At 44.0% G+C, this 15496-nt stretch overlaps 1 protein-coding gene across 3 annotated transcripts in view; it reads left to right on the top strand.

The window, feature by feature from the left end:
- Positions 1–15496, top strand: part of LOC144772494 (E3 ubiquitin-protein ligase TTC3-like) — a 1119388-nt gene that overhangs the window by 614770 nt on the left and 489122 nt on the right. For all 3 annotated transcript variants that reach the window (XM_078656860.1, XM_078656861.1, XM_078656859.1), the window contains exon 28: positions 3785–4054. In XM_078656860.1, coding sequence (XP_078512986.1) covers positions 3785–4054 — 270 coding nt within the window. The remainder of the gene's footprint in view (positions 1–3784; positions 4055–15496) is intronic.

Here is a 15496-nt window from a genome sequence, read left to right as displayed (position 1 = left end):
TGGCGTTTGTGTGTTTATTCATGCATGAGCGTGCATGTGATCATGTGTTTGATGTTTTTATAGCGCACCATTACTCTGGTGTTCTGGCGCTCTGCACTTCTGACATCGCTGCACAGGGGGCCTAACGCAGCCAGATGCGATCTTTCCCACATCGTGCGCGGTGCCCCTGCCTACTGATAACGGCGCACCAGGGCGCCGCGGCGCACACTTTGGGAATCACAGAGTTTAACATTAACACCACAAAATCCCACCTCCAACCCTACCTGGGGACTATCCTCAACTATAATGGTATGGCCTATACTAACTCTGCGAGGATACAGTCTTTTCCCCGCACACAGGTTCCTCTATTCCACCCTGGCTGCCAGGTCTCGGTCAGGACTGACATGATGGCCTCTTGCATTGCCATAGTGCTCCATGCCAGGCTACACAAGCATCTGTTGTAGGAATGCCTAACACAGCAGTGGTCTCAAGCGGCGGGTCATTGGGTTGATCTAATGTTGATTGGCTGCTGCACTTGTTGCTCTCTGCAGTGGTGGAATACTAACAACCTTTCCTATGGCAAGTTCCTTAGAGCACCATTGCAACAGACACTTCTGTTCCCCTAACGGGATTGGTTGCACATTTACAGGACCTGACTATGCAAGACCAGTGGCATCCCAGTCACTAGGGTCTCCACATTAATTACCTGAAGCTGCTAGCCATTCACCTAGTGCGGAAGGCTTTTCTACCTCACCTTATGGGCAAGGTTGTCCTCGTCTGGACGGACACTATGACAGACGTGTATTACCTTCAAAAACAGGGGACGCCTGATCTCCCCGGTTCGTTCAGCTAGCCCAAAGCATTTGGTGCTGGGCTCTTCACCACAAGATCCACCTGCTAGCAGAGTACCTTCCAGGAGTTGGCAACGACTTTTCTGACCTCCTCTGCAGGAGACTTTAGTAATTCCACAAGTGAGAACTTCAACCTCTAATTTTCCTCCAGTACTTCAGGGGATGGGGCTTCCCATATTTGACCTCTTTTCCACAGCAGAAAACGCTAACTGCCCAAGCTTCGCCTCTCTGTTCCCACTCCCACAATCCAAGGACAATGCATTATGGATGAGTTGGTCAGGGTTATTTGCTGACACTTTTCCGCCTCTCCCACTAATTCCATTAGAGGTATGGAGGCTTCGGCAGATGTCTTTCACCCTGATCCTGATGGCTCCCACCTGGGCTTTTCAGTAATTTTTTACAACTCTGCTTGAACTTTCAGTGATTATGTACGAGTGGCTCCCCAACAAGCTAGACCTTCTCATGCAGACCCATAGAGAAATCCGGCACCCAGGCCACAGGCCTCTCAACCTTCAGATCTAGCTCCCGAGGTCCTAGAATTTGGCTACCTTAATCTTCCACCTCCATGCATGAGCATTCTCAAGGTAGCACGCAGACCTACCACCTGTGCCTTCTATGCTGCAAAGTGGAAGAGGTTCAAGTATTAATATCACTCAGAAGACATTGGCCCTTTAACGGCCAGAGTACAAGACATTGAATGCTTCCTGCTTCAGTGGCAGACTTGTGGACTGGCCTTCACATCCATTTGGCTACATCTGACCCCAGAGGCTGCCTATCCTCAGAATAGACACCACATTTTTCTCTTCAGAATTCCAGCCATTAAGGCCTCAAAAGAGACATTCCTCCTCCGGTCCGACCGACCCCAACATGGAACCTAAATGTTGTACTGTCAAGACACATTGATCCCCTGTTTGAGCACCCCCCCCCATTTCTTTCCCCTTCAGCATCTATCTTGGAAGGTGGCATTTCTGGTTGCCATCACTTCACTCAGATGTGTCGGCGAACTCCAGAAGCCTTGGAAGAATCTTTCTCCCAGGTATGCAGGGATAGGGTGTTCTTAGCACCCAGCCCAAATTCCTCCCGAAGGTGGTCTCCCAGTTCCACCATAATCAATCTATTTAACTCCCTTTTTTCCTCCCACAACCTGACTCAGTTGCGGTACAGGCTCTCTAGAAGTAAATCAAGCACTCATGTACTATATAGACAGGAGTACACCATTTAGGAAAGCACAACAACATTGTGTTGCTTTTTCCAAACCCCATAACTTTTTGTTGCTTTTTCCTAGCCCCATCAAGATAAGTCCCTGTCTAAATCAGGCATTGCCTGATAGATCGTGAGAACATAATGTGCTAAAGCTAAGAGGATTTTGACCATTCCTCCTAGAGCCCACCCCACCAGGAAACAGGAGCTTCTATGGCCTTTCTAGGGAACATTCCAAATGATGACATATGCAAAGCAGCTACCTGGTGTACACCACACACTTTCACAAAACATTACTGTGTGGATGTGCTAGCCCATCAACAAGCCAATGTAGGCCAGCCAGTACTGCGTATACTCTTTCAATCTACTGCAACACCCACAGGCTAGCCATCACTTTTGTGAGGACTGCTTTAGTCTATTCACAACATGTGTATCTACAGCTACACATGCCTCGAACAGAAATTCTTACCCTTTAAGCTTCTGTTCATGGCATGTAGTGCTGTAGATTCACACACGCCTACCCTCCTCCCGGATGCCTGTGGCAGTTGCAGTGCCTTTTCGATCTCTTTATGACCTCTGCATGGACATCTCTCTATACATCGCTTTGCATCACATCCCATCCTCACCCGCTGTTTGAGAAAACAATCTAACAATGTAGTTGATGGCCATGTGTATTACCAGCAAAAGGAGTCACAGTACCTTGTCACTCGGAAAGACTTCTTCAAAGAAAAACAACTCGCACACATCCGGGCCCAACACTATATGGCAGGAGTATGCACAGCGTATGAATCTACAGCATTACATGCCACGGACAGATGCTTACAGAGTAAGTAATGTCTTCCTATAATAGCCTGGGCATTGCTTTCTGCCTCTACTTTCAATTTGTTATTATTGATAGTATATTGTTATTGTTTTTCTGCAATAGGTTAAGGGTGAATGTCGTGTTCCCCCGGTCATAACTTTTCCATTTGAATACCTTCATTTTTGTTAAGTGAAGTAGCTTTCCTCAAGGCATTTTTTCTGTTATTCATTGCCTCTGTGTGTGGACTTAGTGAGCTTCAAATCGTTGATACTCTAGTCACTGCCCTCACCCAAAACTAGGTACTTTGTCAGTTATTCCTTACTTCCTTTCTTTCTTTCAAAAGCAACGTCACATGTTCACCTAAGCCTGCAAAGTCAGAATCCTATGATATTTCCTCCATATAAATTTAAAGTGGGTAAGAGCTTTCATGGATCACAATCCTGAACAGGTGCTTAGCTTTTCAGTTCTCGTACTATGTGGGAATTCAGACGACTTGGATGCTGAAAGACTGTGTGCAATATGATAAGTTCTTGCAAGTATGTTTATATATTAAAGGGATTCTCCTCCAAAATGTCCTTGACTGATTTGTTACTCTTGCAAAGTTGAAGTAATAGTTTTTTTGTTGAATTTCCCGATTCCTTTGCAGATGATCTTTCTCACCTTTTCCTCTGAATTATTCCACATTTTCTGTCCATGGCTTTTTGTTTGTCTGAACAGCACATTCAAAGTGGAGCACAAGAACAGGCAGACAAGATAGTTAATGGATTTCATGCTATTACATCGTGGGACTGATTTGTGGGCATTGTGCATCATATCATTTACTATTTGGATATTTTTCTTGTTTCCCAGATTTTATAATTTGCACAGGTATTGGAAGTCATTTAAATGTTCACATGCTTTAGTTTATAATGGGAGTTCTCCTATTTATTTTGCTGATTTGTTTTACTTTTAGGTCTTGTGGCTGCAGAAGCTTTCCTTTCACGTTATGGTGATTGCTTACAAAAGCTTGACTTTAGATCACTCTGCAACCTTTGGAACGAAACTTATGGTAACAGACTGAACTCTCTGATACCGAGCAGCAAAAAAGAAATAGTAATGAACTATTTCCGTAAAGCATCGCCAGATAAAGTCCGATATCTAATATGGTTATTGGAAGATAACAAAGAGAGTTTTCAGTGTCCAGTTTTGTGTCAGGCTTTGGATTGTTACTTTACTATGATGGGTAAGTAACTAATATTAGATTGGTAAACATTCCTTGGAAAAAGTGCATTTTGAATAGTGTTATCCATGATTCTTGTTAATTGCTCAAAATGTAATAGTTGCTAATCTAAACCAATGAAATGGATCAGGCCTGACACATTGATTCCATATGAGTCAAACAAAGTTTCTTTGAGTGTTCTCTTCTGGGTTGGACTAATGTTAAAGGTGAAGTTTAGTTTCGTGGAACCTGCATTATGCAGAAATCTTTCTAGCCAATATAAGTATCCTTCATTTAGAACTTGCTCAGTGGGCATTTGTCTAAGCACTTGGGAATGTCAAGATCCGTCAAGGCGAGGTGGATTGGCTGGTGTTTGGGCAGGCTGGACAAGAGTATCTTGCGAATAGCTGCTGGGGTGAGGGATATTAGGCAGCAAGTTTAATTAAATTTCACTGAATGCTTGGGGCACTCTAAAATAGGGTTCCAATGAGGTCAGTGAGTTTTTCCAGATGTTTTGATGCATGTGAGAGATGGCTAGTAAATGCAGTTTTAAAGTGGTTGGAAGAGGCGAGCCATATTCGTACTAAGATTGCACCCTCCACCAGGATGTTCTGAGACATTCTACTAACCAGTTAGCGGGGAGGGCTTCACTGTCTTTGGTGTGTGAAAGTAGCTCATGTGGTAAGCTGAATTTTGGGTGTCCCAGTGTGGTGTTGGGTTCAAATCAGGCCTACATACTCTGCTAAACTCTCGAACACCTTAGTATAGAAGTTGGCACGGACACTGGAAAAGGTAAAAGACAAGTTTATTAAGACCCCATGGGGTGGTGATACATTCCTACAGCACCCTTCGGTAATGTAAGAAGTAGCACACCGAACATCGGTGCGCGACCTCTTTTATACAGTTTAATAGCAATAAAAAGATAGGCGGTTACAAGTTACACATCTTAGGTACATATAAGGTCATTTTTGGAACACAGCCAACATGTGGGAGGAGTTTCAACAGCACTGGTCAGTTAGCGTGAACATTCCTGGAGAGTGACCAATTGGTGCGAAATGCGCATGTGCGCTTGACCAGTACTAAAAATAGCCTGTTGCCGAGCAGACTAGTGACCATGGGTATCGAGAAAGGACAAAAGGGCACACTGACCACGAGGCAGCATGTTCATTGAAACGGAAGTCAGAGGGATTAAAGATGGCCCCCGTTCGTTTTGGTCAAGTTAACGGAAAAGACCGTGTAGCTGTGCTAAAACGCTAACTCAGGAGCTGCCAAAACACGACAGACGGCCCTTTTAGCGTTTAGCAAAAGCTACCTCATAGTGGACATAGTCAGAACGTTCATCCTCAATGTTAATAGCCATAATTTTTAATACTTCATCATTGCTCAGTTTCTCTTGCTTGACAATAGTTCGTTTGGACGGAATGCCGGCTGTGATACATATAGAACATAATGTAGGGCCACATTGAATACATAGACAAAGGAAAAATAGTACTCCAATAAAAACACAGAGAATCGTTAACAATTTCCAGCCCCAAGTATTAAGCAGGGTCCAGAACCAACCAGAAAAAGTCCATGTTCCATTTTCTGGGTGGATCTCAGCAGCTATCTTATGTAATTTTGTAATCGAATCATATACAGAAGGTGAGTTATCTGGTACGTACACGCAACAACTACTTCCGATGACGCGGCATGCTCCACCCCTATCAGCTAGTATCACATCTAGAACCATTCGATTCTGGAGCGCCACAATTCTGGTAATTTGCAATTCCTCAGTAATATTCCCTAAAGCAGAAGCAGTTTCGTTGGCAACGGCTTCCACCACACGTGTAAGCCGCCTTATCTTTCTACTATTTAATGCAGCTCCTACGAATGAAAATAACCCCAAATTGAAATCTACATATTGTTGCAAAGTGGTATCAGTCTGGTCTATTTCATCAAGGTCTATTGATCGTTTCGCTCTATTCAATATGAAATCATGGTACAAAACATAATCATTGTGATACATGGGAGGAGCAATAAACACAGGTGGTAATACAAATGCTACATAACACGTTCCTAACCATCCCAAAGGTAGACGGTGATATCCCTTATTTCCACAAATAAAATATGTGTTATGCGAAGCTACAAATGCAATTCCAGTTGGTGTATCAAAGGTAAGTGTAATATTACACTCACTGCGACCTACGGGGATTGTACCTTTATTTCTAATACACAAATCTGCTTTTGTATCGATGACGGTTATTATATGCATGGTCGTAACATTTATAAGTCTTTGATTCGTATACACACGAGGTGTAGAAACATTGTCCGGACGATATTCTTCTCATTCAAATTTAGTTCCTTCAGCGTGTGGATAGCCATCTTTATCGTTATAGCATATTTTATTCAATCGAAAAAGTAATCCACCTTTCGTCGGCCATCGCAGAGTAAAAAGAAGAGTGTACCAAGCATGACAAGAACCATTATGAGAAAACGGGAGAGGAATGAGTGGTGTTCCTCCCTTCTTCTGATGTCCGGGCAACATTCCACATACCCAACAATTGGACGTATTGGTCATGTTATGAGTATGATGCAAAATCTTAATAAAACTGTTGTTCAAATAAGTCTGCCTATGTCTTTCTTCGTGGAAAGGCAGAGTAAAATGAAAATGTTCAGATGGACTTGGAGTGGTGGGCAGTAAATGTTCTCGTACAGGAAACAACAGTTCTATAGTCCAAGCTAATACTGCGATCACCACTACGGTCAAGACAAACAAAACACCACCAAGAATTCTCCCTTTTCGTGTCGAAGGAGATGCCATGGCTCATAAAACAATACTCTTCAAAAAGCGACACTAAGCGAGAAAAAGAAAAAAAACCGATGGTTCTGAACCGAGGCTGCCGTTGATTTGTTCTCCGGGATTCAAGACGGGTGTCGCTACACTGGACAGAACTGATCCCCCCCCCTTGATATTCCCGGCTTCCGTTTCACAAACCTCAGAGCGGTTACCAACCAGTTTCAAAAGAACACAAAAGGAATCTTATTTCCTGGGTCGTAAATTGTACTTCACTTTATCCGAAACAACGTGGTCCGGGAAGGCTCCCTCCAATTCATCAGGCGTGACAGCTGGGCTCTTTTCTGTATCCAAAATCTTTCTGTAGTCGGATAGCACCACAGGGCTCACCAGATCCGGAGAGACACGTCGGCAGTGCGTTGAATGAATCCACCGCTTCTTATTGGTGACTCTCACAGCAGTTCGCGTAGCCAGCAGCACTTGCTCAGGGCCATGCCATCTCGGTTCCAAACTGCTGGATCGCTCAAAGATTTTGACCATCACGTGGTCCCCAGGGCGGAGATCGTGAGCCTCACCAATGGAGTTATCAGGGAGCGCCTCTCGAACCTGTTGATGAATAGAAAGCAAATCATTTGTCAATCGTGCCAGATAATCGTTCATCATTATACAAGGCATATCATGTATCAGACGAGGCTTTGGAACCCCCCAAATATTCATAGGCCTTCCGAACACCACTTCGTAGGGTGTGAGGCCAGATCGAGAATGTGGCACTGATCGAATGGACAGCAATGCCAGAGGCAAGGCGTCCGGCCATTTCAGAGATGTAGATGCCACTATCTTTGCTAGCTTCAGCTTCAGAGTTGCATTGTATCGTTCTACTAAACCTGCTGATTGCGGATGAAAGACAGCATGGAATCGTTGTTTGATTCCCAATCCTTTCAGGACATATTCCACTACTTTTCCAATGAAATGAGGGCCATTATCACTCCACATAAGTTTACAAACACCGTAGCGCGGGAAGTACTCCTTGAGTAGCACCTTAGCTGTTGTCAATGCTGTATTGTCTTTCGTAGGGTAAGCCTCAATCCATTTGCTGAAGGCACACACCACTACTAGGACATACTTGAGATTATTACAGCGTTCCAGCTGGATGTAATCCATTTGTAGTACTTCGAATGGTGCAGTAGGTGGAACAAACCCACCTTTAGGAGTATGAGTCCCTTGTCCAGGATTGTGCTGCAAACATATCAGACAGGTCTGCACTACTCTCTTAGCCGTGCTAGCAATGTCAGCATTTTCCCAAACTCGTGTAAGCAATTTAGTAATTGCGAGAGCTCCAATGTGTGCCAGTCCATGTGTCATTTGCACCATTGTTTGTAAATAGGCCATAGGTAGTTTCCATCTCTCCATATCTTTACTACGCCAGCAACCCTCATCATCCAATACTCCTTCAGTGGCCCATTTCGCAAGTTCTGCCTCTGATGCTGACTTCTGTATATCTAGTATTTCTTCTCTAGCATCATGCCACCGCTCAGCTTGTGACTTCACCACATACATGGGGCAATTATTTTGCAGCATAGCGGTCTCTCTCGCAATGCGGTCTGCAAAGGCATTGCCTTGCCCTATTTTGTCCGTCACCTTTTTATGTGCACTGCACTTGACTATTGCAACTTTCTTTGGGCATAACAGTGCATTCAGGAGATCGCGCACCAATTCTCCATGCATGATGTGTACTCCGTGTGAAGTCAGGAATCCTCGTTCCTTCCAAAGTAGGCCAAAATCATGCACTACTCCAAAAGCGTAACGACTATCCGTGTAAATGTTCACACATAGTCCAGCACTTAACTCACATGCCTTCGTTAAGGCTATCAACTCAGCCGCTTGAGCTGATTTTTGGGGTATCCGTGCTGCTTCTACCACAGTCTTAAGTGTCGTGATCGCATAAGCTGCGGAAGTCGTACCATCTGGTAGCCTCACACATGACCCATCAACCCACAGTTCCCCATCTACATCTGGAAATGGCGTATCCTGTAAATCAATACGACCCTTTGTCTGTTCCTCAGTCAGAAAAACACAATCATGTTGTTCTTCCTTCTGGGTCTCAGCAACAGGATCCGGCAATAAAGTAGCAGGATTTAGTGCTGCACATCGTTTTAGTGTGATGTGCGGCGCCAACAACGTTAGCTCATATCCTGTCAGACGGGCACTGGTTAGATGCTGTGTTTTCGTTTGATTCAGTAACGCATCTACCGCATGGGGAACTAGCACCAACAATTTGTGTGACAAAACTATTCCCTCACTTTGTCGTATCGCAACTGCTGTTGCTGCAACTGCTCGAAAACATCCAGGCAATCCTCGAGCCACAGGGTCGAGTACCGCCGAGAAGTATGCACAAGGCCTCTGTTTGTCTCCGTGTGTCTGCACTAACAATGACAATGCGCACCCATCCTTCTCGTGTACATATAATGTAAAGATCTTCGTGTAATCAGGTGTACCCAACACTGGTGCAGAACAAAGAGCTTGTCTCAATTGCTCAAAAGCATTCTGACATTCATCCGTCCATTCAATGGGAATCGGTGTATCTTTAGACAATAATGCCAACAATGGTTTAACGACATGTGAAAAACCCAGTATCCATTGCCTACAAAAAGACGTCAGACCTATAAAGGCGCGAACATCCTTCTGAGTGCGAGGGACTGGAGTATCTAGGATTGCTTGAATTCGATCTGGTGTCAATGCACGGCCCTCCTTAGACAAAAGATGACCGAGGTAGGTCACCTTTGGTCTACAATATTGCAGCTTTTTCTTCGAAACTTTATGATTATGTTTGGCCAGGAAGGAAAGCAAAGCAAAGGTACTCTTCTCACATTGTTCTGGCGTGTCTGCAGCAAGTAAGATATCGTCTACATATTGAATGAGAACCACTCCCTCTTGTAAGTCAAAAGAATCAAGCTGTCTTTTTAATGCTTGACTATAAATGCTAGGACTTTCAGTATAGCCTTGAGGAATTCGACAGAATCTGTACGATTTATTATTTAATGTAAAGCCGAATAGATATCGACTGTCAGGATGTACAGGGATCGAAAAGAAGGCATTCTTCAAATCGATAACTGTAAAAGTAGTTGCCGTCGATGGAACCAACGTAAGCAACGTGGTGATGTCAGACACCACTGCGTACTGAGGCACTACTATCTTGTTTATTTCCCTCAAATCAATAATGAAACGATAAACCTTAGTATCTGTGTCTCTCTTAAGGATCGGTAAAATTGGGCTATTGCAAACATTGTAAGAAACTTCCTCAACTACTCCTGCAGAAATCAAATCATTGACAATGTGTATTAATGCAAGTTCCCCTTCTCTAGAAATCTTATATTGTGGGACACGTGGTAAAGATACTCCCTCCTTTACAGTAATTCGTACTGGAGGGATTAACATCTGCCCCACATCCGTGTCAGAAGTGGCCCATAACGTATTTGGTAAGGAGGCCAATACTTCAGATTCATGGAGAAAACACACTCGCTCAAAGTCTGGGTAATTCTCATTCAGCACAACTCGCACTCCTTCTGGGGCACAGCGAATAGTAGCTCGAAAGTGTTTTAACATATCGAGTCCAATAATATTATCGGGTGTATTTGGGGACAACAAAAAAGGACAAGGGGCAGCAAATTTATCAACATGAAATGCAACAGGTTGAGACAGTGGGCTAGAAGTAGGTGTTCCATCGAACCCTATTGCTGTAATTACCTCGCCAGACAGGGGAGCCCTTGGAACCAAGTGTTTGGACAAAGCGCTACGAGTAGCTCCTGTATCGACCAGAAATTGATCAGTAGAACCCAAAACATGTGCTTCTATGTATGGACCCCTCTGATCAACTGGTACCTCAACCGATTCCACACCCCATCCTACGCAATCCTATGCGTAATGCTCATCCCGTGGTTCAGCAGGATCACCCTCATTTATCTGATATTGATTGCGGTTATCAAACGTATTATAATCTGACTGACCACGACCCCTTGCTCCATATCCTCCACGGTCATTCATGCCATAACCTCCTCGATCATTCGTGCCATAACCTCCTCTTGACCCTCCATAATAATTCCTAGATCTCCCACTTCCTCGTCCCCTCAAATTACGCTGCTCTCGAAACACCGGACAGTCTGCAATCCAATGCCCAAACTGTTTGCAGTATGCACATTGATTCACAGAAATGTCAGAACGAGGGGGAGGAGCATTACTGTATGATCCTCGCCCTCCTCTATTGGTCCCTCTCGTAGCCTGAACCTGAGCTAACATTACCTTCGTCTTCAATTCCTTCGCCTTCTTTTCACTACTTTCTTTCGCCTCCAATTCCTGTCTTTCATAATATTGAGCCATAGTCAATAAAGAAGCAGGGGTTGCTGTGGTCCATGAACTTTCACTCGCTTTTAATCGTTTCGCAATCTCCGGTAGGAGATTAGCTACATACTTATCAACGAATAGATGCCTGCCAGTATCTTCTGTCAATAATTGACCACTGTAATCATGGAACGCTTCCTCGAAGCGAGAGAAAAAATCAGAAACTGATTCATCCGCTTTCTGCTTACACGATGCTAATATAGTCCAATCAATCTTTTTAGCGGGAGCAAGAGTCTTTAATTTTGTTAGTATGGCACCTGGAAGATCTAATATTAATTTACACGGTTTACATGCTGGTTCTCTATCTAAATCAGCCTGAACAATATCTTTCCAAGTGGCCCCGAGAGTCGTCTGGTCATCAAACCTACGAATTACTCTCCACATATCAGGGGGCAATATCAACCCGAAAAATAGATCAATATCAACTAACGTCATGATACATGAAGAAATTGCACTTTCAACATTTTCATAAAAAGCCGCAGGGTTTTTACGGGGATCAGGTAACGCATTCTTAAGCGCCATAACATCTGCTCTATTCCAAGGCGTATAAACCCAATTATATACAAAATACCCTTTCGCGTCTTTGGAGCTTTTATCATCATCTGTGCCATCCCCTTTATGAGGGACATATAAAGGCGCGGCTTCTCGCATAGGTCTAACATTAATCGCAGCGATCTTATCTGTTTCAAAGATAGGGCATTCATTGGATATCCCCGTCGCTCCAGACGTAGACGAATTCTTCGATTTTTCCAACTCCCGTAGCCGTGTCGTCTCACTACGCAGTTCAAGCAAACGCTTGAAGAAGTCGTCCGCATCTGAAAGAACAAAAAGACCTTTACGAAAATTCTCACGAGTCTTAGATATCTCCTTAGGTTCTAACTCGAGAGAATATTTTCTATATCGCTCAACAACTTCATCTCCAAAATGATCTAAAAAATACAGTCGTTCCTTATCAGACCACTGCTCCATTTGTTTAGTAACATCGGAAACAGTAACAGTATTACTATTTAGTTTTCGCGCAATCGAGCGCAATTCCGTAGCTCGTTCCGTATATAACCTGGTACGCTGTGTTCGATCACTATCCTCGTCCGAGTCCTCATTCGGAGCCGTAGGTGCGACGTACGGAGGCGGACAACGATCTAGTAATGAGAAATCATCTGTTTCATTAGTAAGGACTGGATAGAGAGGACGCCTGATAGGGAATTGACCATTAACCTGTAGATTACGTTCTCGTCTCTCCCTCTCTTTCTTTTCCTGTAATTCCTTCTCCTGTAGCTGTAAAGCTTTGTCATGTGCAGCCTTCCGCTGCACTTTCTCCGCCAAGGCCTCCTCACGCTTCGCTCGTTCACGCACCTCTTTCTCCCACGTACGCACACAATCAAACATATCTTGTCTAGACCTTCGCTGAAACAAGCACTGCTCTACATATTGTACCTTTCGAAGGTCAAACGACCCATATAGTGGCCACTGTAATTCACGATCAGTCTTAGTATACTTATGCCATAATGCACTATACATTATAGGTGGGATACCGTATTTAACATACATTTCACGATTTGGAGTCCCCTCTGGGGGAGCCGGCTGTTTTTCACTTAATCGATAATTGGTACCATTTTCAGAACAGCACATCCTACGGAGTGTGCTAAAAACAGGCATGTTTCAAAAAGTACCACGAAACCGCGATACTACAAAATGACACCTGACACGGTGCACTATTCAAATCAAATAAATCAGAGAAATATCCCTACATGCCTGCCTATGTGAGGTGCACTTCACATATTCAAATTCAAATTCATAGATTCAAAACGTTAGCTAACAAATTCAAATTCAAAATCAAAGTTTCAAAAAGCCACAGTAAGTGTCAGTAGACTACCTCACCACTCAAAAGCTTACCAATTTTCTTTTCAAACGTCCAAAGTCCAACTGCCAAGTTCTGTGGTCGAATCAGCCAAAACGGCACATCACGACAATCCAAGATCAGAATCTCAGTCGAGGACCGGCGCCACCTGGAAGGTCAGATCGGAAGGAAGGGAAAACACACCGTGGGTGCCGAGACTCGGGTCACTCAATGGCAGCGATCGCGTCCATGGCGAGTTTCCTAACCTTCGTCACGACCTCTCCTTCGGGCCTCCGAGTCGCCGATGAGTCCCTTCGTGGTCGCCAATTGTGGTGTTGGGTTCAAATCAGGCCTACATACTCTGCTAAACTCTCGAACACCTTAGTATAGAAGTTGGCACGGACACTGGAAAAGGTAAAAGACAAGTTTATTAAGACCCCATGGGGTGGTGATACATTCCTACAGCACCCTTCGGTAATGTAAGAAGTAGCACACCGAACATCGGTGCGCGACCTCTTTTATACAGTTTAATAGCAATAAAAAGATAGGCGGTTACAAGTTACACATCTTAGGTACATATAAGGTCATTTTTGGAACACAGCCAACATGTGGGAGGAGTTTCAACAGCACTGGTCAGTTAGCGTGAACATTCCTGGAGAGTGACCAATTGGTGCGAAATGCGCATGTGCGCTTGACCAGTACTAAAAATAGCCTGTTGCCGAGCAGACTAGTGACCATGGGTATCGAGAAAGGACAAAAGGGCACACTGACCACGAGGCAGCATGTTCATTGAAACGGAAGTCAGAGGGATTAAAGATGGCCCCCGTTCGTTTTGGTCAAGTTAACGGAAAAGACCGTGTAGCTGTGCTAAAACGCTAACTCAGGAGCTGCCAAAACACGACACCAGTTCGTGAAAGTGCAGCAGTTCCTGGCTAATATGGAAGTGCACATTACTAAATTGCTTTCTTTGTGATTCAGGGAAAGCTTTCCTCAAATTACTGTAGAAGTGTTTTTCTATTTGTGGCATTCATGACCTAGGGTAAAGATTGTCACAGGTTTTGCAGACACCTTTTTTTTGGCTTTTCGTTCCAAAATTTCGATTAGAAATATAGGCTGATGTTGTTAACATGTCATTTGACGGGAAGAGGTGTAGGATTCTATATAACAAAATGGAAAGTGGAAGAGTTTACTAAAGCAAGAACACATATAATTGACTTTTGAATAAAGATCAGGAGCACGCTTAACAGTGATAACCACAAGAAGTGGTAGATTTGCAATTGCCCACGCTTGAAACCAAAGCCAATTTACTGAGTGAAATACTTCAGACAGATCAAACTTCATCTAAACCAATAGTAACATTAAACAGGGCCCTCGCTGACACTTTTATGGCCACTTGGACGAAACCCCTCCAGGCAGCTGACCTGTGGCCAGACATTAGAGACAACCTCTTGGTGACTGACTTTTTCATGAAACCCACAGCCTGAAAACCTTCTGATGCAGGTATCAACAAGTAAAGTCAATCCTAATTCTTTTCCTTCAAATTGCTCTAGAAAGTGAGTCGAGACATCAATGTCTTTGGCATGAACATTTTTTTACTCATCTAGCCTAGCTCTATGATGTTGTAATGCTCTGCTTTCTGGTGGGGTGCACCGAAGCCAAATTAGACTTGAACAGCGATGTTTTGATGGATGTCTTGGAGGAGCTCAAGACTTTTCTGCCCCAAAACAAACTAAGACAGGTCACAGCAGAGTGTGTTGCATGCAGGCTTGAACACCATCAACTGCATAGGCTGTGCTCTTTGCACCAGTGTAAAACGTACAAGCTCACCTAGATGCGATTATCTTGGCTTTCAGGACATTTCCAAGTGTCCATTGTGGACATGTCCTTCGATGGATCTAGATTACTTGGTGAGAAGTCGTAAACCGCACTTGAGCAAATCAAAAATAATAGCGCCACAGCTCAATCTTTTGAGTCATTGTCCCCTGCCAGACCATATCACCAGCAGGATAGAACATTTATGGGCTATTCCAAAGCCTACCGTATTAGCAGCATCTATCTTCCCAGCCAGTGCAGCTGCAAAGTCCTACCTTTTGATGCACAAAACAGGGTGGTGGCTGAAGTCATTCACACCAACAGGGACCGCACTTCTCCAACTCTTCTGAATCTACTTTAACAGCTCTCAAGCCTTTTTGATTTGCCTTCCTAGGACAGCAAGCAGCCAATAGGGAGGTAGATAATGATATTTTCTCAATGTGGAAAACCATCATGGACTAATGAGTTTTAGAAATTTCTCAAAGAGGCTATGTCCTGTCTTTCATTTTGCTTCCACCTTTTATTGCCCCCACACCAGAGCGATCTTCAGCGGACCATGCCTTTGTCTGCTTGAATTAAATCGCATGCTCCCCACAGGTGCCATTTATTGGGAGCCAGACTTGGAGAGGGGTTAGGGTTGCTATTAGCA

The sequence above is a fragment of the Lissotriton helveticus genome, chromosome 8 (assembly GCF_964261635.1).
Source record: "Lissotriton helveticus chromosome 8, aLisHel1.1, whole genome shotgun sequence".
Lineage (NCBI taxonomy): Eukaryota > Metazoa > Chordata > Amphibia > Caudata > Salamandridae > Lissotriton > Lissotriton helveticus.
The sequence above is the reverse complement of the archived record's forward strand: the minus strand, read 5'-3'. Positions and strand labels throughout refer to the sequence as shown.